The sequence below is a fragment of the Salvia splendens genome, chromosome 16 (assembly GCF_004379255.2).
Source record: "Salvia splendens isolate huo1 chromosome 16, SspV2, whole genome shotgun sequence".
NCBI lineage: Eukaryota > Viridiplantae > Streptophyta > Magnoliopsida > Lamiales > Lamiaceae > Salvia > Salvia splendens.
In genome coordinates, this window is record NC_056047.1 from 14,097,967 (window position 1) to 14,124,181 (window position 26,215).

The 26,215-nt window shown below is 37.9% G+C and overlaps 4 protein-coding genes across 5 annotated transcripts; 3 read left to right on the forward strand and 1 right to left on the reverse strand.

Moving 5' to 3' along the window:
* Window positions 1-11: 11 nt before the first annotated feature.
* On the reverse strand, window positions 12-3,543 carry LOC121772765 (transmembrane protein 64-like). 2 transcript variants are annotated; one of them, XM_042169982.1, is made up of 5 exons: window positions 2,807-3,543; window positions 1,609-1,845; window positions 1,298-1,515; window positions 862-1,024; window positions 12-365 (listed from the first exon to the last, which is right to left on the reverse strand). In XM_042169982.1, exons 1-5 carry the CDS (start codon window positions 3,041-3,043, stop codon window positions 321-323), a joined length of 900 nt encoding a protein of 299 aa, XP_042025916.1. In that variant the 5' UTR covers window positions 3,044-3,543; the 3' UTR covers window positions 12-320. The 2 variants fall into 2 exon arrangements, with proteins under 2 accessions (XP_042025916.1, XP_042025917.1); XM_042169983.1 differs by lacking the exon at window positions 12-365 and having other exon boundaries at window positions 478-1,024; window positions 2,807-3,542.
* An 8,310-nt stretch (window positions 3,544-11,853) lies between these two features.
* LOC121770917 (probable LRR receptor-like serine/threonine-protein kinase At1g12460) lies at window positions 11,854-15,398 on the forward strand. Its single transcript, XM_042167694.1, has 2 exons — window positions 11,854-13,614; window positions 13,742-15,398. Exons 1-2 carry the CDS (start codon window positions 12,446-12,448, stop codon window positions 15,225-15,227), a joined length of 2,655 nt encoding a protein of 884 aa, XP_042023628.1. The 5' UTR covers window positions 11,854-12,445; the 3' UTR covers window positions 15,228-15,398.
* Window positions 15,399-18,041: 2,643 nt separating this feature from the next.
* Window positions 18,042-19,190, forward strand: LOC121770216 (protein FAR-RED IMPAIRED RESPONSE 1-like). The gene has a single exon (XM_042166987.1). It carries the CDS (start codon window positions 18,042-18,044, stop codon window positions 19,188-19,190), a length of 1,149 nt encoding a protein of 382 aa, XP_042022921.1.
* A 3,449-nt stretch (window positions 19,191-22,639) lies between these two features.
* On the forward strand, window positions 22,640-23,326 carry LOC121770217 (extensin-3-like). The gene has a single exon (XM_042166989.1). It carries the CDS (start codon window positions 22,640-22,642, stop codon window positions 23,324-23,326), a length of 687 nt encoding a protein of 228 aa, XP_042022923.1.
* The last annotated feature ends 2,889 nt before the right edge of the window (window positions 23,327-26,215 follow it).

The following is a 26,215-nucleotide window of genomic DNA, read 5'->3' on the forward strand; positions in this document are numbered from 1 at the left end:
TAAAAAACAATCCGGACGAGGGTCGCTTAAATTATTTATATCACAAAACGTCAGGAACAGTATATATAGTTCACACCATCAAAAGACACCCGAAAGAAAAACAAACTAAATCCACCCCTATTTAATGAGGAATCAAAGGGACCATTTTTCTTTTTTCCTTATTTAGTTCCATCCTCATTTTTTTTTCCTTTTTTTGGTTCTCTTTTTAAAGTCAGGCCTTCTAAGCTTTCAGAGGTAGAGAGACAAACTGGACAGCATCGGTGGCCTCGAAACGAATTCTACAAGGTTTATTAGCCGGAGGGTCCATAACTCGTAAGCCCCTACGTTAGCTGGAGGTTCTCATTTCTCAGCGACGGTGATGATACCTTGCACAATATATCATATCCTCTTCTCAGAAAAAAACAAAACAAAACAAAACACATAATGCACCTACTCTTCCACTCCAAGCATTTCTATTCAACAAATTAAGGCATGGAATTACATGAACAGAGTCGTTTAATGAATTTAAACTTATGGCAAAGTGTCAATACTGACTTATAGTATTAAGTGAAGCCAAGGTAATAATAGCTTGGATGGCTTCTTGTAACATAAACTTAAAAAAAGCCGAGAACGCGGACTATATATATACAGATCATGATGGGGAGGGTAAGGAAGGAAGCAAGAATCGATATCATCAGTTGTGGTGCCCAACCAAATCACTTTCCCCCTCCTGGCAGATGAGTCTCAAAAGAATGAGGAGCCAACTTTTAAACTCACCAGATGATGAGACAGTTCGTTAATATGCTACGGGTGGTATATAATTGCAATAGAAAGCAATAATCTTGCCACATGTAATGTGAGGTGTTACTGCAAGACAAGCACCTCTTCCATCTGCAGTTCCTTCAGTCGCCTTTTCGCATACAATGTTACTAGCACTGTCGCTGCCGCGGTGATGGAAAAGCCAGCAATGTTGAACAGAATCTGAGGACCTGACATAGTTTGCCGATCATCCGCAGCATCAGCTATAGTTTGTATTATAATTCCACTGCATTTAAAGTAAGAACACATTAGTCTCAAGCAATGAGAGAACAGAAAAGAAAGATGCCAATAAAAGAAAATTGCTTGTGTAATTTTCCATCCAAGCAACACTTCATACAAGTAAAAAGAATTGAAAAAAGACGAATCAAATATAAGATATATGCATCGTTGCAAGCAAGAGGGGTACATCCCAAATATTATTAACAGCACCCAGAAGATTAACAGAGAGACAAGGAGCCAGAGAGAGACAAAAGGAGGGAGAGGGAGGGAGTGAACTAACGTGTAAAGTGTAAGAAATATTTCTGGCACCATCCCAACAAGTGTCCCAAAGAAGTAAGGACCAAATTTCACATCTGTAGCTACGGCACAGTAGTTATATATGATGTAAGGGAAAGGAGAAATCCTAATGAGTGCTACGGCTCTGAACTGATTAAACAGACTTCCCTCGCCAGCCAATCTTATCACAGAAGCTCGCTTAGGATATTGCTCTAGCCACACCTACAAGTGAGGAAAAAGGATCATTAAGTTTGTAATGTGTTTATGAGTATGAAACAGTAAAGAATGACACATGATACAAATATTCATCAATACCTGGATTTTGTAGTAAAAAAGTGAACCAATGAAATATGGAAGAGAGACACCAAATATGACTCCTCCAACAACCAGCAAAAATCCATAACCATATCCGAATGTCATCCCAGCAAGCCACATAGACGGTGAAGAAGGTAAAAGGATGGATGGGAATATTGCCAGAGAACAAAAGATTAAAACTCCTAGCTGCTTTGTGCTGAACGATTTTCTCTCCCAATTAATTAACGGGATGATCTCCTGGAAAAGTATAGATAACACTTAGTTAAAATTGGAGCTAGAAAAGAATGAAATGACAAACAGATGCAAGGCAGTGAAAACAGTCTAGTTAGATCCAGACTTCACACTTTATCTTAGGCACAGATATTACAAGAATAATGACAATTTGAATTGCTTATTTGAACAAATGGATTGATACACTACAATGCATCAGCTCTAACTGATACACCGCGCTAAGTTAAAACTGGAATTACTAAGAATGAAATGATAAGCAGATGCTAAAACCATGAAAACAGTCGAGTTATGTATAGACTTCTCACTTGAGCTTAGCCTCTTAGGCACATATAGTACATGCATAATGGCAATTTGAATTGCATATTAGAAGATTATCGGAGACAGAATACAATAGAAGGATCACCCCCAGCTTAACATCATCCTCTACTTGTGAATTCCATTGTAGTAAATTGTAAGAAAAAGCAGAGAACCATCATCACGTCTTCGAATTGAATGAATGTAAGTTAAGATGTAATAAGAAACCAAAAATGCAATGGTACACAACAATGCATCAACATTAACCAGCACAGGAAATGGGTAAAAGTAAAGAAGAGACAAGATGGATTACACCAAATACATACACTAGCACATCCAGTTTTTTCTAACAACCAATCATCATTTCTTATCACCACCAATAAGCTTAATAATTGTATATACAAGTTAGCCTCTCCAATGATCAAAGAATAAAGGCGCAATTCTTAGACAAAAGCACCTGAATCTTCAGAGTTTATGTTCCAAATTGGTACAAAGAGCTCACAAGCACATAAACATAAATTGGGTACAAATGCTTGCAATTTCTTAATGTATTTACCCAGAAATCACGGCAAAATATAGACCTAACTTATATTTGAGAAAGAAACAAATGTATGCATTCATTTGCACATAAATCCCCAAAATAGAAACAGACCCAAATTAAGAGAAACCTAACCTTCTCCATGACGAAGGGTCCGATCCATTTCAAGAAAACCGCAAGCAAAATCCCAATAAACAAAGCCACCAGTAGAAGCTTCGCCCACCACCACAGCCACGACCAACAATGGCCTCCTCCGCCGCAAGAAGGCGATGCCTCATTCAGGCACTGGGCCCCACCCCCCGCGCCAACCGCCAATTTCACGTAATCCACATCCATCCTAAGATCGCCGTGGCCGGCATTATTGTAAGTCATCACAAACCCGAATCAAAAACCAGTTGTGATTTTGATCAATTGGATAGAACCTAAACAGTCCCAATTATTCAGCAATGAAAAAGATGAGAATTTGGGGGCCCCACCGATAGAGGGGGGCATTCAGGGTTTCGCAACAATAGTCAAAATATAGCCGTTTATGAACCTTTTTTCATCTTTTGGGTTAATATAAATTGAGTAACAAAGATGAATGAATGTATTTCTGCGGTGATGGAGCAAGAGAAACAGAGGGAAAATCGGAGATTAAGTGGCAAGCTTTCCTGTGTATAGTTGCTGACTTGCTGGTTTAGAATCATGACGAAACAAGTGACCGTTTCGGTAGATGATATGAAACTTTCACCTTTTACTTTGATTCTATATTGCTTTTATTTTACTTTGTACTGTTACATGATTTTTTCCTTCTTCATTTCCTCTTCAATTTTCATCTAATCTCATCACAAAATGTCCGGCGACGAAAACTCCGGCGGTGGCGGCCCCGGCGCGTGGGATCTCAACGCATTCGGCGACTGGGGAAGCATGTACAACACATTGGGTGGTTCCGGTTCGTCGACGCCGGGCACCCAGGGTTCGTCGACGCCAGGGGGTACCAACCACCCAATTTTGACGTGGATGCATACGCCCGTCCCTCTGCCCCGCTGTATTCGCAGGGATTATCCCAGATTCGGGAGGATTATTTAGTTGAACCCACTCCGGGAGGAGGCCGAGGCGGTGGAAGCTCCAGGGCAGAGGCAGAGGCCGGCATCCGTACAGCAGCAAAGAATCGATGGCGGTGTACAACGCCTGGATCCGTGTTTCATACGATCCCATCGTCGGGAATCAACAAAGCCGGAAGTGTTTCTGGGAAAAGGTCTCCAAGGCCTACCACCGGATTAAGCCAAAGGGGTCCCGCCGCCGCACATATAAGATGCTTCGCGCTCACTTTGACCGAGTCGACAGAGAGGTCAAAAGATTCAGCGGCATCTACACGAACTAAACTGCTCAGTACCAAAGCGGATCCACGGGCGTCGACATTCTGAGGTCAGCTTTGCGCTTCTACCACGACGACACCGGCAAATAATTCAAAGTTGTTGTTGTTTGGCAGGTCGTCAAGGACGAGGAAAGGTGGGCCGGCGGTGTCCGCTCCAGCTCGGGATCAACCTCCTAGCGCACAAAGCACATGGCGAGTGGCCAATACTCGTTTGGTGATGCCGGTGAGGGCAACGGCGCACAAGAGGGTGCCTCGCAGGAGATTGAGGGCACGGCCGGCGATGCCGAGGGATCCTCCCATGGGCGCCGTCGGCCGCAAGGGACCAAGGCGGCGAAGGCGGGTAGAGCGAGGAAGGGCCGAGGCAAATCAAGCCAGGCTAGCTCGGGCTCGGGGGAGGCTCGAACTCCCTTATGGCCATGTACATGACCGCCACAATGGCGGACACTTCCTGCTTTACGCCCGCCCAATACCAAGCCTAGTGGAACGTAATTGTCTTTATGGCAGCCCAACTTGGCCTTCCGCCTCCTACCGCCTTTAGTGAACCTCCACCGCCTTCGGAGGATGATTCGCCGGCAGAGTAGTTTTTTTATTTTCTATAAAATTATATTTTAAATTATGCCACGTTTATTTTTTTAGGATTTTAATTGTGTGTTTTTTTAATTTTTTAACTTTTAAGTTGTATTTTTATTTTATGTTGTAATTTTATTTTATTGTTAATGAAGTGTGTTTTTTATTAATTGAATTTGTTGGAAAAAAATAAAAAATGAAATTGAATGAATAGTAATTTAAGGGACGGTTAAGGGACGGAGGGTTGCAGGTAGGGCTGACAATTTTCGACACGACACGATAATCCGACACGAATCCGCACGAAATTATTGGGTTGGGGTCAAGTCTTATTGGATCCGTGTCCTTATCGGGTTGACCCATTAAGAACCCGATAATTTCGGGTTGGGTTCGGATTGGATGCGGGTCGGATACGGGTAACCCATTAAGAAATAATATTATTATTTTTATTATTATTTTAAAAAATATATATTACTTTAATGTTTTAATTTCTTATAAATTAGGTTTAAATAGTATAAAACGAATTTTAATTGTGTAAATTAGGTTAAAAATTAAGGTTTAATCGTGTAATATTAGGTTTTAATCGTGTAATATCAGGTTCGGGTTGTTATCGTGTCGTGTCAACCCATATTATATCGTGTCGATAATGGGTTCGTGTCGGGTGCGGGTCGTGCTCAGATTTGAAGGTAGCAGGTCGGGTTCGTGTTTGGATTTACAGTTTCCTTAAAAGGTCGGGTTCAGGTTAGGCCTTATTGGGTTGGGTCATTATCAGGTTGACCCGATAACGACCCAATCCGCACGACTTGCCAGCCCTAGTTGCAGGTTCCGTCCCTTAGTTAAGGGATGGAGTAAAAAAGTACAGTGGGGCCCGTAAATAGTGTTTTAAGGGACGGTATAGTGACAGCGTTGTGGATAGCCTAAGGCCATCCACAACGTTGTTCCTATACCGTTCCTATACCGTTCCTTAAACCACTATTTGAGGGCCCCACTGTACTTTTTTACTCCATTCCTTAACTAAGGAACAGAACCTGCAACCCTTCGTTCCTTAACCGTTCCTTAAATTACTATTCATTCAATTTCATTTTTTTTTATTTCCAACCCAATTCAATTTAAATAAACACACTTTAATAAAAAACAAACACACTTTATTAAAAAACACACAACATTAAAAAAAAATTCAACTTAAACTTAAAAAAAATAAAAAAAAGCACACAATTAAAATCCTAAAAACATAAAAAACACAAAATAAAAAACACACAATTAAACGTGGGAAAATAAAAAAACTACTCCGCCGGCGAATCATCCTCCGGAGGCGGTCGAGGTTGAGGGGGAGTCGGAAGGCCAAGTTGTGATGCCATATACACAATTCCGTTCCACCAGGCCGTGAATTGGGCGTACGAGAAGCGGGAAGTGTCCGCCATTGTGGCGGTCATGTACGCCACCATAAGTGTGTCCGAGCCTCCCCGCGAGCCCGATCCCGAGGCCGACTGGCTTGATTCGCCTCGGCCCTTCCTCGCTCTAGCCGTCTTCGCCGCCTTCGTCCCTTGCGGCCGACGGCGCCCACTGCTGGATCCCCCGTATTCGTCGGGCATTGGATCCCCCGTACCCCCAAACACCTGCGGTGTACCCTCGCTGGCCTCACCGGTGTCACCAGACGAGTAGCGGCCGCTCGCCGTGTGCTTCGTGCGCTTTGAGGTTGAGCCCGAGCTCGAGCGGACACCGCCGGCCCACCTTTCCTCGTCCTTGACGAGCTGCCAAATATCAACATATTTGAACTGTAGGCCGGTGTCCTGGTAGAAGACGCGCAAAGCCGCCCTCAGAATGTCGGCGCCCGAAGCTCCGCTTTGGTAGTTCGCCGCTTCGGCCGCGTAGATGCCGCAAAATTTTTTGACCTGTGCGTCGACTCGGCCAAAGTGAGCACGGAGCATTGTATATTTGCGCTTCCAGGCCCCTTTCGGCTTAGTCTGGTGGTAGACATCATAGACCTTTTCCCAGAAGCACTTGGCGGCTTGTTGGTTCCCGACGATGGGATCGTACGAGACGGTGAGCCAGGCGGTGTACACCGCCTTAGTTTCTTCGTTGTTGTACGGATGCCGGCCCAGATCCTCCAGTTCCTCCTCCTCCTCCTCCTCGGGTGCCTCAGACGCAGCCCTAGAGCTTCCACCGCCTCGGCTTCCTCCTTGGGTGGGTTCTACGGGGATATCCTCCCGAATCTGGGACAAACCCTGAGAAAGCCGCGAGCCGGGTGGTCGAGCGTAGGCATCCACATCTAAAGTGGGTGGTTGGTACCCACCCGGCGTCGCCGACCCCTGGGTGCCCGGCGTCGACGACCCGGAACCACCTAGTGTGTTGTACATGGTCTCCCAATCGCCGAACGCGTTGAGATCCCACCCACAGGAGCCGCCACCGCCGTAATTCCCGTCGCCGGACATTTTGTGAAGGAGATTGAAATAGAAAATTGGAGAGGAATTGATGTTGGTTTAGGAAGAGTAGATGTGTAGTTGTGTGTGAAATGTAATAAATTAGGTGTATTTATAGAATAAGAAAATAAAAATAAAAATTAAAAAAATTAAAAAAAATAAAAAAAGTTAAAAAAACGGTAATATGACCGTTTAAAAAAAATTTATAAAAAAATATTTTTTAAAAAAAAATTAATTATTGCGTCATCGCTGACGTGTCCCACTCGCGGGCCGGCGAGTGGGAAGCACGCACAAAGCGTGGAGCGCCACGTCGCCCGAGCGCGTGGCGGCACAAGCCGTGCCGCGTTCCGTGCCATCGGCACGCAGAACAGAATGGGAACGGAATGGGAGCGGAACGGTGCGCCGCAACGCGTTCCGCGGCGAAACCGTTCCGGCGGAACGGCACGCGGAACGCCGGCGGCACGCGTTGCGGGTGCCCTAATATCTTCACCTTAGACCCGATCTACCGTCCACTGTCCATAGCCTTTGTCCTAGCGGCAATGAGCTTAGACATTATTGTATGAGGTGCCTTAGCTTTCTCAAGAAAAAAACATCAACGAAATGAATTGAAAAAAAAACATAGAAAAAAAATGAAATGGGAATAGGGTATTTTATAGAAACAAAAAAACGGCTAGCCGATCACACGTCCTAGCTCTAGGGCGTTGTTTTTCCGTCCTCTCGACTAGCATATCACAGTAGTGGACTAGCCGAGTGCCCCAGCCGAGCGCCGGTGGCTAGGGCGCCGGCTAGTCCAACATTGTAGATGCTCTTTTGTGTGATTTTTATTTAATTGTAAATTACTACTTCCAAATTTTACACTTAACCACAAATACTCAGCAGAAGTCAGCCACAGATTTATAGTCATTCAGTTTGTTCCTTAGAAGATTTTTTTTTCCGATTTGTGGTCCCTTAAAGATTTTTTTTTCCTTTTTTTTGTTACAAATGTTTTTCCGGAATTTTGGTTATGATATTTTTGGTTCCTTGAAGATATTTTTCCGGAATTGTGGTTCATTGATTTTTTTTTCAGAATTTGATTATAATCGATTTGCTTCTTAAACTAAATCTAACTGAAAATTAAAGTTCATATATGCATATTTTATAATTTGATGTATTATTTTGTAATCGTAATTTAGTAGCCCCAACAAAATTCCCCTGATAGAGAACTCAAGTTTGTCGGAGTAATGTCTCAAGTACTCACGCACTCACCTCACTAGAACAAGACAGATAACACAAGATAACAAAAATAGGAAAATCAATCATTTAATTGCTTAAGCTCACAAAATATCGGAAGTGATCACCTCATGCATTGTATACTACGTTTCATAATGCACCATTAAAAAATTGACAAGTGGATCTTATTTTATGGAAAAAAAGCTATTTCCAATATAACCTTTCCACTTAAGGAAAGAAATTTAAACTACACTAAAAATAAAAAACGTATTTATTCAAATCAATTTCAGTTAATTATGCTCAATTCTAATAAAAAAATGTAATGGTGGATCACATTTCAATCAATTTTATTATCATGATGTTGTGTTTTTTCTAGAATTCAAACATGATCGTTTGATACAAGCATATTATATGTAGAAGCTATATTTATAATAAATAAATTATGAACCCTTAAAATTTTGAATATTAACTATTTTCTTACTTTTTAATACTACTATTTTCTTTCTTGTTACTTGAAGTTTTTCCAATATTTTTTTCTTTTTGTGATTGATTTTGATTTTAATATCCCTGTTATGTATTTGTACTTATTTCATGATACAAAAATACTAATATATGGAGTAATGTTGCTAATATGATGTTTTTTACTATACAATACAAAAAAATTAATCTACATATATATATTATTGATATAGCAGCTAACAAAATTACGAGGAGATAACTTTTGAAAAGAAATAAGATTAGTAATTAAAATATGTTGAGAATTAGTGAAACTGAAAGATGTGTAGAAACGAGAAAGTGCAAGAAAGATTATTTGAAATAAATTTCCTTTTTATAAAATGTGATCCACCATTACTTTTTTTCATTAGAATTGAGCATAATTAACTGAAATTGATTTGAATAAATACGTTTTTGATATGTAGTGTAGTTTAAATTTCTGTACTTAAAGTGGAGAGGTTATATTGGAAATAACTTTTTTTTTCTATAGAATAAGATCCACTTGTCAAGTTTTTAATGGTGTATTATGAAATGTATTACCTCCGTCCCACATTAGGTGTCCACATTTGACTCGGCACAGATTTTAAGAAATGTAAAGGAAAATTAGTTGAAAAAGTTAGAGTAATGAGTCTCACTTTATATATTAGTTTTATAATAAAATGTGTGTGTAATGAGTTAGTGGAATGTGAGGTTTACTTACTATTTATAGTAAAAGTGAAAGTCGACTTATTGTGGGATGGACTAAAATGACAAAAATGGAATCTTATTGTGGGACGGAGGCAGTAGTATACAATGCATGAGGTGATCCCTTCCAACAAAATATGTACTATAATACAAATTACAAAAATTAATGCTAGCTTTCGCAAACGCAAGTTACATTTCAACTAACCATTTATTCAACTAATTTCTCAACCAACTTCTGAACTATATTAGTACTCCATATTTCTTTCCAAAAGAAACCGAGTTTTAGAAAGATGAAAAAGAGGGTGCCTAAATCATTTGGTTAGATGATGTTGTAACATGTATGTAATGATACGAATATGATTCGGTGGCAATTGTATATGAACACGTGGCAGTTGGAAGGCCAACTGTCCTAACTCATTAGTCATTACTTATATGATTTTCCAACTGCCCTAACTCATTAGTTATTACTAATACGAAATCAATTGTAAATAAGAAAATTTCTTGATTTTCTGAAACCAGAAAATATAGATTCAATTTTCACTTCTATTCATCAAGTTGATGGGCTCACTTAATTTAGTTTATGTTATATATCTCATATGCATATCTACCTACTTCGAAACTGCTATAGCTAAGATCTATAATGATGACGGTTGTGAACCTTGTCTTTAATTTTAACAAAGATTGTCTAAAATGTAAACTCTAAATCAAAATGACATATGAAATCTACTATTGCCTAATTGATATATTGAATATACTCCGTTCATTCTCTATTATATACTTATATCAGTTTTTATTTTTATCTGGTCCTTATTAATGATCTAATTTCATTTTTACTATTTTTGATAGTGAGCTATATTCTAATATGTTATTTTACTTATATTTTATTAATTTATTCTTTTTTTAATATTTGTGTCAAATTAAAATAGAACGTATATTAAAAAAATGGGAAATAATGCAATCTATAATCATATTATAAAAATAGTACTACTAGTACTATATCTTTATATCTGATTTCATGGGCTTCAATCCACAGTACAAATGCTCAATATTAAGTTTGGCCCATTATACTATTGACAAATCTTTGTCGAGTTTGTTTTGTTTGCCTTTTATTTATTTAAAAAGTAATACTCCATCTGTTTATCATTTTAAAAACTATTTAATTCGACATGAATTTTAAAAAAATAATTTATAAAATTAAATAAATAAAAAGAGTATACAATTAATTTTATAAAAAATAAATAAATAAATAAAATATATGTGAGATCTATTTTAGTAGTCTATCCGTTCCATGTTAATAGAGTCATTTTTCTATTTTAAGAAGTTCAAAGTTAATTGGGTAATTTCTATTTTTGGCAAAAAATAATTCTCTCTTCTACTTTATTTTCTCTTCATCTCTCTTACTTTATTCTCTCTTACTTTATTCACCAACAATATAACACACTATTCTTAAACTCCGTGCCGAAAAGAAATGCATCTATTAATATGTAATCGAGGGAGTATTGGTTTTATAAAAAATTGTGAATATAAAAAATTAATAGAATATAAGATCTGCCTATAAAAATGAAAAAAATAAGTAAATATTTATTTAAATCATGAACAATTTAGAATGACAAAATAGTATTTTAAATGGTTGACAGAAATACTAGTAGTACTTTTGTCAAGATAGTCATATTTTCTATTTTAGACTACCCATCAAAATTAATCTATTAGCACTATTTATGATGAATAATTTTTCTCTATATTTTTCACTAAAAATATTATATATATTTTTATTTCTCATATTTTACCATTTATTTAAAACTAGTATAGCTCTGGCTATTTTATATAGACAGACTAATATTAATAGTAGTATATAAGAAAAACATATAGCCATCGACATATGAGCATTTCAATGTAATCAAGTGGTTATTACAAATTGAGTTCGTTACAATGGGCAAAAGTGATATTCGAATAGCATTTATAATTAAACTAATAGTAATATGATAGCATTCACATTTTCTTTGATTGAATTGATAAGCTCTCTACTAATTATGAATTTATGATGTTAACTCACTTCTGATCATTTTTCGAATTATTATGAATATCTAGTCTAATTAAAATTTTGACATTGATTCATTTTATTTAGTTTCCAGCTGACAACGTGTTTGTTTAAATTGATTAGTAATTCTTTTTTTTTAATCAGTAATTCTTCAACTGGCTAATATTCTTCTTAAATCTTAATACATAAATAAGGAGTATATTACTCATTTTTCCATTCACAATAAATATGGATTTTAACATTTATTCCATTTTTATTCTAGTACAAATTGTTTTAATGGACACCAATCCATTCAATCTGTATTTACTAGCCCCATTATTATGTAGATTGATGGTTGTGGCTTGGTTGTTGCAAGGAATAAATGCTTCTCCACTGTACTGAAACGGACCTTACAAGTAAAAGCACAGCAATAGTCAAACATTAGAGCTGTCAGACAGAATGGCTTCATCCCTTGTTTGTGAATGCTAATTCCAATTCAATTCAATTTGAAGGGGGATAGGAAGATGAAGATGGAGATGGAGATGGAGATGGAGATGGAGATGGAGTCTGCAGTCTTATTACACCGTATACCACGTGGAGGCATTCCTCTAATCTCACTCAGTTTTCACTTTTCTACGCTATTTGGTCACATGGATTTATTGTTAATAAATTGCCCAAATGCGTCTCTTTCCAGCCAGGCTTGGCAGTTTTCCCATTCACAGACCAACTCTCATCCCAGCTCCCCCATCCTTCAACTTTCTTGAAATTGTAAAAAATTAAATATTTTGACACTAACCCGCACACACAATCTGCCCAGAGCAGAGATCCCACTTTTCTATTCAGTGGTGAAGATTCCCCCAAACAATACCATAAAAGACAAAAAATTTGCATCCACCCCCTTCTCATTTGCAGCAAAATTTTGAATTTTGGAAAACAGAAAGATGGGATTTTGGTGTATGAGCAGAGGAGGCACAGAATCTGGAACTAGATCCAGTAAACTAGTATAATGCTGGGGTTATGATGGGAACATGAGAATGCGAGGTACAACACTCCACTGCGTTGTGTTCCTGTGTGCATTTTGTCTGCTTGAATTTGTGGTAGTTTTAGTGTCTCCCATTACGGAGAAGGAGATTTTGCTTCAATTTAGGGGCAACATTTCTAGCGACCCTTTTGATAGTTTGAGTTCTTGGATTCCTAGTAGTAGCCCTTGCCAAGATTACCAAGGGGTGTTCTGTAATTCTGATGGAAATGTGGCAAAAATTGTGCTTTGGAACACTAATCTTTCTGGAGTTTTGTCACCTTCTCTGTCAGGATTGAAATCACTTAGGATTATAACCTTGTTTGGTAATAAGTTAACTGGTAATATCCCTTCTGAGTATGGAGAGATCAGTACTTTGTGGAAGATAAACTTGAGCTCTAATGCTCTTTCAGGATCAATCCCAGAATTTCTTGGAGATTTGCCAAACATTAGATTTCTTGATTTGTCTAGAAATGGGTATAGTGGTGATATTCCTTCAGCATTGTTCAAGAACTGTTACAAGACTAGATTTGTTTCCTTGGCTCATAACAATCTATCAGGGCCACTCCCTGCTTCAGTTGGTAACTGTTTGGATCTAGAAGGGATTGATGTATCTTTCAACGGTCTCAGTGGGGCGTTGCCGTCACAAATTTGCAGCCCTCCAAGGATGATGTACTTTTCTGTGATGAGTAATATGCTATCAGGGAGTGTTGAGAAGCAACTTTCACAATGTAGAAGCTTGAGTCTTTTGGATCTTGGTAGCAATATGTTTTCTGGGGCAGCCCCATTTGGGGTTATTGGATTGGAAAATCTAACGTATTACAATGCTTCATGGAATATGTTTGAAGGGGAGATTCCAGATATGGTTTCTTGCGCAAAATTGGAAGTGTTTGATGTTTCTGGGAATGCTTTGTATGGAGAGGTTCCATCAAGCATTACTAAGTGCAGTGGCCTTAAATATTTAGATTTGGGTTTTAATAGGCTTGATGGAAGTATGCCAGATGGAATATCTGGCTTGAGAAATCTGGTGCTGCTTCGGTTGTCAAGTAACTCGATAGATGGGATGATTCCTGCAGAGATCGGTAGTATAGAATGGCTTGAAGTTCTTGATTTAGACAATCTCAGACTTCATGGTGAAATTCCTAACGAGATCACTCAATGCCGGTTTCTTCTTGAACTGTAAGTCTAATCTTCTCATTTTCGTTGTGCCAATGTGAATATTGAATAAGGTATCAAATGATTGATCATGGCTGCAATCTATTTCTGCTAATCCATTTATTGATTAGTTTCTCAAACATATGTGCAGGAACGTCTCCGGGAACTCTTTAGTGGGAGAGATTCCACAAAACCTTGATAACATGACGCATCTTGTAATTCTCGACCTCCATCACAACCAGCTCAACGGAAGCATACCAATAACCATCGGAAAATTTTCTAACCTCTATTATTTGGATTTATCCGACAACTTACTCTCTGGTCCAATTCCTTCTGCACTTGGAAATATCAACAATCTATCTCTATTCAACCTCTCTTATAACAACCTTTCTGGTGCTATCCCTCCAATCGAAAGCATCAAGCAGTTTGGATACTACGCGTTTTTCCACAATGCAGGCCTGTGTGGTGCTCCTTTAGTAAACTCCTGCTCAGGCAGTGCTTCCACTCCGGCTGCGAGGAAACCAAGGCTGAGCGCTTCTGCAATTGTTGCCATAGTGGCTGCTGCCTTGATTGTTGCTGGTGTTCTCATCATCACAGTGATCAACATGAGGGCTCGTCGTGGGAGGAGAACTGAAGACGAGACCATGATTGTAGAAAGCACTCCACTTGCTTCTTCAACAGAATCAAATGTCATCATTGGAAAACTGGTCCTCTTCAGCAAAAGCTTACCCTCAAAGTATGAGGATTGGGAAATCGGAACAAAGGCTTTGCTAGACAAAGAATGTTTAGTAGGTGGAGGCTCAATCGGAATTGTCTACAAGAGTACCTTCGAAGGTGGGATTGCCATAGCAGTGAAGAAACTCGAGACACTGGGGAGGATCAGGAGCCAGGATGAGTTCGAGCAGGAAATAAGCCGCCTTGGAAGCCTTCATCATAGCCATCTGGTTGCTGTCCAAGGTTACTATTGGTCATCTAGCATGCAACTAATTCTGTCAGAATTCGTATCAAGAGGAAATCTGTATGATAATCTCCATGGCATTGGCTATCCTGGCACAAGCACTGGCTCTGGTAATCCGGAACTGAATTGGTCTAGAAGGTTCAACATTGCAGTCGGGACTGCCAGGGCTCTAGCCTACCTTCACCACGACTGCAAGCCTCCGGTTCTACACCTCAACGTTAAGTCCACTAACATACTCCTTGATGACAACTACACAGCAAAGCTGTCTGATTTCGGGTTGGGGAAGCTGCTTCCTCTGCTTGACAGCTATGGCCACCAAAAAATTCACAATGCAGTTGGATACATTGCTCCAGAGCTTGCTGAGAGTTCAAGAATTAGTGATAAATGCGACGTTTATAGCTTCGGGGTCATCCTTTTGGAGCTAGTAACCGGAAGGAAGCCAGTAGGGAGCCCATCAGCGAATGAAGTGATGATTCTATGTGAATACGTTAGGGGTCTGATCGAGCAGGGCAACGCCTCAGACTGTTTCGACAGAAGCTTGAGAGGGTTTGTGGAAAACGAGCTCATCCAGGTGATGAAGCTGGGGTTGATTTGTACTTCTGAAACACCGTCGAGGAGACCAAGCATGGCTGAGGTTGTTCAAGTTCTTGAATCTATAAGGAATGGTTCGGAATCATAACTAAATGTGTAACTAGACGTGTTGTGTTCTTCACTTGGTACAGGGAGGCCCTAGTGATTCTTTTGGGTTCATTGGAATATTTATGACAATCAATTGTTTGCTAGTTGGTAATAATGTTGTTTATTCTATTCTTTTGTATCTTAAGAATAATTAACGTTTAAGCATTCTGAAGTAGGAGTATTAGATTTGTTCATGTTGGCTTTGTTTGCTATAAGGCTCCATATTTCCAGTTGAAATACAACATTAAGCATGCTTCCTGAAATTTGATACTACTTGCCATTGAATGTACAGGTTTGCTAGTTAATTGATTCACTATGTTTAATTATTGAGTTGCTTTATCTTTGGCGGTAAATTTATGGAGGAAGGAAAAAGAAAATTACTTCCCTTTAAAATCCTCACTTCTTTTCTATCGATATCAAAAGATATTATTTCATCATTTTTGTTTCTAGAATAACTCCTAATTTATAATCTTAGCGTGATTCTAGACTAATCCCTAAAAATTATTTCATCATTTTTATTTCTAGAATAACTCCTAATTTATAATTTCTAGAATTATCCCTCTATATATACAGATATGAGTACATAGGAGTGATCAAAGTCTAACTAATTTTAAGTATATAACTAGAGAACAAATCTCAGTCACACAAATAAATACAATAAATATTATTTATTTTAATAATGTAAAATAGGCCAAGGGTATTTTTGAAAATTACTTTATGAAATTCATAAGATGCGCGATTTTCATTCCAAATCTGATTTCATTCCAAATATGATCAATTTCCTTGCAAATCTGATCGATTCCATTCAATTCATAAGAGGCGATTCTCCCTCATCGTGATTCAATTCATTCGACGCGATTCAATTCAATTCATTGCAGTTCATTGTGATTCCATTATTCTCCAATTCATCAATCACGCAAAAGAGAAATCAATGGATTCAATTCTGAGGTCGGACGAAGATTATTTCGATTCCAACTCATCATCGTCGGGAGAGGAAGCTGAGACTTCTAAAGGTAATCATTATACGTTGGACTTCTATAACAATTACACTCGATCATGTTTAGAGTGACGAAGATGAAGTTTGCGTGTTTGTTCTCATCATGATTAGAGTGTGTATGATGTGAAAAGACGTTAGAGTGATGTAATTATATGTTAAAGTGATGTATACAGGCTTTAATTGAAGCGTGTGTATTTTGTGAATTGAAGAGTGCACTGTTTTTTTCATCACAGTGAAGTAAAAACATGCTTAGAGTGATGCATTCCATGGTTATAGTGATGTTTCTGTGATATTTGGTTATAGTGATCTATTTTGTTCACATCAGGGAAGTAAAGACATGCTTAGAGTGATGTGTTCCAAGGTTAGAATGATGTTTCTGTGATATTTTCTTAGAGTGATCTATTCTTTCGATATCAGTGAAGTAACAACATGCTAAGAGTGATGTATTTTTTTCATCACAGTGTAGTGAAGTATATAGAGCATATAGTGAACTATTATATGCTTATAGTGAAGTATATTATGCATTTTAGTGAACTATTATATGTTCACAGTGATGTATATTCTTCTTACAATGGTTTACGTACCAAAATGCCCCAATGATTTGAAACCAAAAATTCGACAAAGTTTCATGACCCTTGATCGTGCATTGGACTTCTACAACAATTATGCTCGATATGTTGGGTTTGACACCCGTAAAAAGGGATCGAAAACGGAAAAAAGATGTCATTACTTGGATTTACGTGGTGTGTAGCCGAGAAGGTACAAAGCAAAGAAAGAGTGAACAATCTGAGATGAAACGCAAGCGTTCTTCTATTAAGTGCTATTGTAATGCTAAAGTGTCTTGGAAGTTTTTTATGGGTGTTGGTTATGTTATACAAAGTTTCGTTGAAGAACATAATCACGAGATGGTTGAGGAACGCCATAAGCGTTTTATGAAGTTGAACCGCAATTTGGATTTAGTCCATTAGAAATTCATCCTTGATTGCGCTAATGCAAACATTGGTCCAACTTTAAGTTTTAGCTTACTTAAGGAAGTGCTTGGTGGATTAGATTATGTAGGGTGTACTGTTTTAGAAGTGCGCAACTACAAACGTGACCTTAGAGTATATGTGGAAGGAGCTGATGCGCAAATGCTATTAAATGAGATGCGCAGGAAGAAGGAACTTTGTGGTGCATTTACATATGAATATGAGGTCAACTCAAAAGATATACTGACACGTTTGTTTTGGTGTGATCCTACTGCCAAGAGAAACTATCATTTGTATGGTGATATTGTTTCTTTTGATACGACATACTCAACAAATAGGTATGTGCACACTAATTACTATTTTTCACTTCAGTGAAGTATATTGTGCATTATAGGGATGTATATTGTGCATTACAGTGATGTATATTTCTGCATTCTTATAGTGCATCGTTTTTCAGTTTAGGGAAGTATATTGAGCAATTAGTGAACTACAATATGCTTACAGTGAAGTGTATTGAACATGCCTTGACATGGAGTATATTGAGCATATAGTGATGTATATTGTACATTACAGTGATGTATATTGTGAATTACAGTGATGTATATTTCTGCATGCTTATAGTGAATTGTTTTTCATTTTAGGGAAGTATATTGATCATATAGTGAAGTATATTTTGCATGCCTTATAGTGATTTTAATATGTAGGTACTGTATGATATTTGCTCCTTTTACGGGCAAGGATAATCATGGTCGCCCTGTGACATTTGCTGCTGGCCTTTTGTCCAAGGAAAATGCCAACTCATTTTCATGGTTATTTAACCAAACTCATCGTAACCAACCAAGACTTAGGAATGAAAGTTGCTATTGAGGAGGTCCTTGTCAATACAAGACACCGGTGGTGTATGTGGCTCGTTATGAATAAAGTTGCTGATAAATTGTCAAAGAACATGCTTGGTAGTGAAGAACTAAAGAAGGAACTAAATGCATGTGTATGGTCGGAGTTGATGGAACCTGATGCATTTGAAGAAACTTGGCATGCTATAATGGAAAGATATGGGCTAGCCAATAATGACTGGTTTTCATCAATGTTTGCATCCAGAAAGTTTTGGGTTCCAGCCTTTTTCCGTGATTTTCCGATGAGTTCGTTGATAAAGACAACTTCTTTGTCTGAATCACAGAATAGCTTCTTTAAAATGTACTCAAACTCTCGGGTTAACCTTATGCTATTTTATATGAACTATAACCATGCTTTGGAGACTCAAAGAAGTAATAACGCAAACCTTGAATACTATGATTCAACAAAAGTGCCTATTTTGCGAGCAGAATTGGAAATCGAGAAACATGCATCAACGATATATAGTGGTAGTGCTTATAATGCAATTCAAGAAGAGATAGTTTATGCATGTTTCTCTTTGTCTTGTGCAACTCTAGGTGTGTCTACCAATAGAGAGATTGAAGTATATAACGTAAATGACAAAGATTCAAACTCATGGACAGTGACTTACTCCATTGGTGATGACACCTATTTGTGTGGATGCAAAAAGTTTGAGAGACTTGGTCTGTTGGGCAGTCATATATTTTGTGTGTTGAAATATAAGTTTGTTAAGTTGATACCCGAGAAGTTGCATGGAGGGAGATGGTTGAAGTCACAGTTTGTGAAGCCAATGCATGAAGATTTTTGTGATGATCAAGAAATACACCTTGTTGTGGATAAGAAGAAGATTGCATTTAAAAACTTGTATGCATTATTCGTTGAAACAACACAAAGTATTGAAGGGAACATTGATCAAATCAATGCATTTTCTGCAATTATTGAAGAAGGTAAGAAGCAACTTCTCAGAGAAGGTGTTGTTCTGTCTTCGACAGAGAAGAGAGCATTGATTGAGAACTTCTATGGCTCACAAGTTCCGAACTTTATTGAAGTTCATCCTCCTGATGTTGTTAGCACAAAGGGAAGTGAAAGTAGGAAGAAATCGAAGAAGGAGTCAACAATAAAGTAAGCAATGAAGTTAATTTTGTCTTTCCTACTTGTTATAGGAGTTGATTTGTAATTTCCTCCTTCATATATATGATATAAATATATGAAGTTAATTTAAAAAAAAAAAAGTTAGCAATGAAACCAGGTCGAAAGTGTGGAAACTGTCATGAGATTGGACACCATGATTCTAGGAACTGCAAAAAGGTTAATGAGAAGGCAAATCAGAGGCAATGAGGATTTGGACAGAAATAGTTCACTTTGTAGCCTTTTTAGATGTAGCACCCCAAATTTTTGCGACTTATTTTGTTTTATTAATGGGGATGTTGATTTGAAAAAATTCATTTTTGAAATTTGTTTTCTATGTGATTGAGTTAACAATGTGAAATTAGTTGTTGTGAATTATGTGGAATAATGTGATTTATTTTCCAATGTGTAAATTAAATTAAATGGGATCATGCATATTTGTTCTAGCCATTTCATGGAAATTTTCTGCCCTCCTATTTATTGGTAATAATATTTTCTCTCTTAGATTTAATTAATTGTTTTGGGATATTTATCCGAATTAAATTTAAACCAAATTATCCCTAAATTATTCTACATGATTTTCGACCTTTGCCCCATTCCTTGAAATTTTCGAAATCCCCCTATTATTTTATGAGAGGAATTATTTTGTAGATTTAATTGGTACTTTATTTATTTCCTTCCTTGAATTAAAATCCAATTAAATCTCTTCATATCCTATTTTAATTAGGATTTGACTCTTTGCTTCTTTGAGACCTTATTATTTTCGACCCCTCCTTTTTTTAAAGGAATTAATAGTTTGTTCCTATTTTGTGGGATCCCTCCTATCCAAATAAATATCAAATTAATTCCTATGCCTAATTCATTGGGGATTTGAATATTTTTCTTTTATTTCTCCCCATATTACACGCCCCCTCCCCCCCTTCCTACTTGGAGATTTTTTATTTGTCTTGTTACCTTATTTATGGGATACTCAATATCTTTTTACCTATTTTGTGAGTATATTTCTCTCTAAGTAAATACCAAATCAATTTCTATGCTAATTAAATAACTAAATTTTTGAAAATCCCCCCCACACTACACGCCTATTTTTATTAATTGTGGAACTTATTAATTGACTTCTATTTTATTCTCCCACAATTTTAATTATTTTATTTAAGTGTGAGATTAATCCTAGAATATAAAAAGGAAAACCCTAACCCTAGCCCCCATTTCACACGCCTCCCTCCCTCTCCCTCTCCTCCCACACGCCTCTTCTCCCTCTCACTCAATCCTCCACCAATTCTTCGTTCTTGCTACGTTTTGGAGTTGGAAACTCAAAGATCCATCGAAGAATCAACCAATTGTCATTTCTACCGATTGTTTCCAAGAAAAAGGTATAATTTTTTATCCACCTTTCCCCTTCTTATCATTGAATCCATGATTCTTGAACCCCTCATGCACATAGTTGAGTGGAGAATAGTAAACCTAATAATTAATTGGTTGGGAAGGATGGTTGCACAAGAATATGTGTGTGTGTGCGTGTATGTATGTGTGTGTGTAAGTACGTGGATGAATCTTTGTGAATGTTATGTGTGATTAGGAAAGCATGGTTGTAATTTCGTTTTTGAAGCATAAATATGTATGTGTGAATGTATGATAAACAAACGAGAGTTTGTGAAGGTTGAACATGAAAACTGTGGTGTACGGACAGTAGGTTCCGACGAGTTTTTGGCCAATCAAACGGTCTCTTTTTTATGCGAATTTTTAACCGGATGAAGCTTTAGGTGTATTATGTGTTGTGTCAAAATTTCAGCTTCAATTGATGACAGACGAATTTTTAATGAATTTTTCATTTGAACTGCACAGTTCTGCCAGAATATGTGTTCCGTCCAGTGAATTTCGTTTTCGTTTTCATTTTGACTGATCAAAATACACGATTTTGGTGTGAAACTTTAACTGGATGAACCTTTATGTGTCTACTGCGTGGTGACCAAATTTTAGCTTCAAATAGATCGGATGGAATTTTAATGATTTTTACAAAAAGACTGCGTTGTTCTATCAGATTCTGTTTTGTTGAAATACTCTTCGTTGACAACTTTTGAATGAAGAACATGACACATGTGTGAGTAAGGAACCTATCCTATCATGTGATTATGTTATTTGTTGCACGTTGATGTATGCTAAAGGAAACGTTTCGGTTATGATGGTAAACGATTAGGATGGACAATGTGAGAAAACAATGAAAGGAACGATATGGCATGCATGATTAATACGTTGATAGAAAACTGATTGTATTATGTGTTATGATGTTGACAAGGGTTGTTGTGCGTACGTGGATACAAAGAGCAAGGGTTGCATTTAAGTTGTGAACTGTGTGGTATAAGCAAGCAGGGTGGGCTTTCTTTTACTAAACTCTTTTACGCTATCAAAAGTATGATTATGGTGGAATAAGGGTGGTTTAAAGTGTTATGTCATGCCTTGTTTGTTTTGATGATGAGATTGTTGCATGATGCCTAGTTTGTTGAGCTTGCTCCATTAGGGTATAGGGCTATGTTAGACGAATTCGGGTCTGAGTAGGGCCGCAAACCCTATCAGGCTAGTCGGCCGGTCTCGTGGGTGAAAAGTGTGGCCACACTTTCGTCGCACTATGGTAAGAGGATGTGAATGATTGGTTGTTGAGAAAGTGAGGAGATTGTTTTGCCTGGCCAGGCTATGAAACTGTTTTTGTGATACTCGATGATATTTCTTTTCTAAATGTAAAACTCGACTTCACTATGGTATGATGACATAACTTTTATCAAATGTTTTCGGCATGAGGCCACTGAGTGTATTAAGTACTCAACCCTGCATGTGTTTTCCCTATGTGCAGGTTGCACGGGATGTTGCGGCGGATGTTGAGTCGGGCTTTAAGAATTTATGGATGCGTCGTGTCTGCATACATGGGCGTCATCCAATGACTCTCTTTAGATAACTTATTTCCGCTGCCTTGTTTGAAATTATTTTTCTAAAAGTCTTTCGTTTTACTTCATACTGTTTTATGACTTTAAGTACCTTGAGACATTATGATACGAGTATATCACTAGGAATATCCCCACATATCTTTTATTTAGTTTGGTATTGATTTAGCATATCTTTCCCATATATTATTAGGATTTTTATTTTCTTGCTCATTAAGTTAGGCTAATCTTATAAATAGGAGTATTTGTATACATTCTCAATCAATCAGAAATACAATCATCCTATTTTATTTTTACGTTTTTATATCAATTCGGTATTGTTCTTGGTTTGATCGACGGGCAAAGCTCCCGCGACTACCTCCACTACCTTTTATTCCTCCGACAATCGCAATCGCGGCGCCGGAATCTTGTTAAGGGAAATTATCCCTTAATAATTGGTGCTTTCATCTTCGTATTCATGGCTCGTCATACCAATGAAGAAATCTATATATCTTATCTATGTGACCAGATAATGGTTGCCTGCAACAGAATAAACAGGAAGTTGGACGCGATGGACGAACGTGAGCAGCCCGAATATCAACATTACAACCACCATCAGCCACCGCCAGCAGCATATGAACAGCCGCCATATGCGAGCTTCAATTCCGGAGTTAACAACACTGGCTGGCCACCACCACCATCTGCCCATGTGCCACTGCAATATCCGGCGCCGGCCTACGTCACGCCATGGCAAACAACGGTTGATCCCTACTTCGACAATCAGCCACAACCCTACTTCCACAACAATGACCCCTACAGGCAGCCGACGTCCCAGACCTACACCGATTCAAGGCAGCAGAAGCAGCTCGTCTACAGACCGCCGCCACCATCACCGCAGCACTACTTCCATACTCAGCCGCCGCCGTCGCACGACTACCACCAGCCGCCAAAACTTTCCTCCCAGCAGCCGCTGCTAACAGCAGCCCTACCCCACCAAAATTACTCGTGTGTGCCTCCTCCAAAAACCTACCAGCCGCCGCCACCGCCGCCGTTGATTCTTGATTGTGATCAAGTTGAGGAAGGCTTTGCTGATTCTAACAAGAAGATTCCCGATTCTTCAGCTGGTTTTGGTGGAGTTGAAAAGGTTGAGAAGATGGAGAAGTCTAGTCGGGATTCCGCGCGCAAAGAGAAACCGGTTCAAGGTTGCGTAGAGATTTAGTGCTCGCGACGATTGAATGCTTCTCGAATCAAGATTCTCCAAGCCCGGATTGATTTGGGTGATTCCATTGTGGACAACGCATTTGTAGCACCCTGGAAAATTGTGAATTTTTTTTATTATTTTTATTTGATGGCTTATTTTATTTTAAATAATGTGGATGTTGAATGAGAATATCTTTTGTGGAAATTGAGTCTCTATGTGTTTGAGTTAATTATGTGAAATTAGTTGTTGTGAGTTATGTGAGTTAATGTGATTAAGCTTCCAATGTGTGAATTAACTTAAATGGGATAATGCATAATCATTCTAGCAATTTTATTTGAAATTTTCGGCCCTCCTATTTATTGGAAATAATACTTTCTTTCTTGGATTTAATTAATTGTTTTGGGATATTTATCCAAATTAAATCCAAACCAAATTATCCACATGCTATTCTACATGATTTTCGACCCCTTGGCCATCCCTTGAGATTTTCGAAATCTCCTATTAATTAGGAGAGGGAATTATTTTTGTAGATTTAATCGGTATCTTGTTTATCTCTTTCCTTGAATTAAAGTCCAATTAAATCTTACCATATCTTGCCAAATCTCTCCATATCCTATGTTAATTAGGATTTGATTCTTTCTTTCCCTAAAACCTCATAATTTTCTCCCATATGACCTCCAATTACTTGTGGGATTAATTTATTTGTTACATATTTTGTGGGAGTCTTTTCCTACAAGAAATTACCAAATTTAAATCCTATTCCTATTTGATTTGAGGATTTAAGTATTTGTCCTTGATTTTTCCAATTATACACGCCCCTTTTTATTTCCCCACTTGGAGATGCTTGAATTATTTTGTTACCTTATTTATGAGATACTCAATATCTTTTTACCTATTTTGTGAGAATCTTTCTCTCCAAGTAAATACCAAATAAATATCTATGCTAATTAAATAGCAATTTTTGAAAATTACTCCCCCACATACTACACGCCTATTTTCCTTTTAATGGTGGGATTTATTCATTGACCTCTATTTTATTCTTCCACAATTTTAATTGCTTTATTGTGGGATTTATCCTAGACTATAAATTAGAAGAACCCTAACCATAGCCCTCATATTTTCATCTCCCTATTCTCTCCATACCACACATCTCTCTCTTCCTCTCCTTCTCCACCAATCCTTCACCAATTCCTTGTTCTTGCATCATTGTGGAGTTGGAAATTCAAGATTCATCGAAGAATCACATCATTCGTCATTCCTACCGATTGTTTTTCAAGGGAAGGTATACTTTGATTCATCTTTCTCCTTCTTACCATTGAATCCATGTTTCTTGATCCCCTCATGCATATAGCGAGTATAGAAATCGTAGATCTAAAAATTAATCGGTTGGGAATGATGTTTGCATGAGAAAGTATGTGTATGTGCGTGTATGTGTGTGTGTGTGAGTTTGTGGATGATTCATTGGTGAATGCTATGTGTAAATAGGAGAACATGGTTGTGATGTCGTTTTTGAAGCAGGAATATGTGTTGAAAGCATGAATATGTATGTGTGAATGAATGATAGACAAACCCTAGTTTGTAAATGTTGAGCATGAAGACTGTGGTGTTCGGACAGTAGGTTCCGACGAGTGTTTGGCCGACCAAAAAATCTTATTTTGGCACGAATTTTTAACTGAGTGAAATTTTAAGTGTCTTCTGTGTTGTGTCAAAATTTCAGCCTCTTTTTAAGAAAGATGAATGTTTAACGAATTTTTCAATTGAACTGCGCAGTCTTGTCAGAATTTGTATTCTCGTCCGGTGAGTTTCGTTTTTGTTTTTGACCGACCTAAAGATGTGATTTGTTTTTAACTGGATGAACCTTGATGTGTCTACTGTGTGGTGACCAAATTTTAGCTTCAAATGATATCGGATGTATTTTTAATAATTTTTACAAAACGACTACGCTGTTCTGCCAGATTCATGTCTTGATTGAAATAGTCTTGTTGGCAAGTTTTGAATGAAATACATGATACATGTGTGAGTAAGAACTTATCCTATGATGTGATTATGCGTTGCACGTTGATGTATGCCAAAGGTTTCGTATCGTTTATGATGGTGAACGTTGGGATGGGCAATATGAGAAAACGATGAAAGGAACGATAGGGCATGCATGAGTAATGTGTTTATAGAAAACTGATTGTATTGTATTATGTGGTTATGATGTTGATAAGAGTTGTTGTGCGTACGTGGGTACGAAGAGCAAGGATTTCAATAAAGTTGTGAACCGTGTTTGTAAGCATGGAAATGAGAGAATGTAGATGAGAATGAAAATGAGAGAATGTAGATGAGAATGGAAATGAGCGAATGTAGATGAGAATTGTGTAGTGTGGTGTGAATTTTTGGGTGTGAAAGTGGGGGTATTTATAGATGAAAATGTGTATTTTTGGGAGAAAAATGAAAAAAAAATTAAAAAACGGGTAGAAAACGAATATATTTTTTTTGAAAAGTGGGAAAATATTTTTAATTTTTAATCATTTTTTAATTAAAAACTGATTTTAAAAAAAAAACAAAATTGCCAACGGCTAAGCCGTTGGCCAATCTGCGCCTGCCACGTCACCTGCTTGCTGGCACGGGCGTGCTCGATGCATCGAGCAGCGCCGTGCCAGCGGCGCGAGCGCAGCGGCGGACAGCGTCTCCGTGCCGCTGGCACGAACGGACGGACGCCGTCCTGCTCACCGTTGTGCATGCTCTTAGATCGCATGCATTTACTTTATCAATATCAAACAAGCAACCGTCAAAATAGAATTGGATAAAAAACTCAAAGAGGAGTAGCTCTAAAACATTCATCAAATCTGATTACAAATAACCCTAAAAGGGATGGGAAATTGGAATGAATGACACCATACATAGATGCAGTGGCGGATCTAG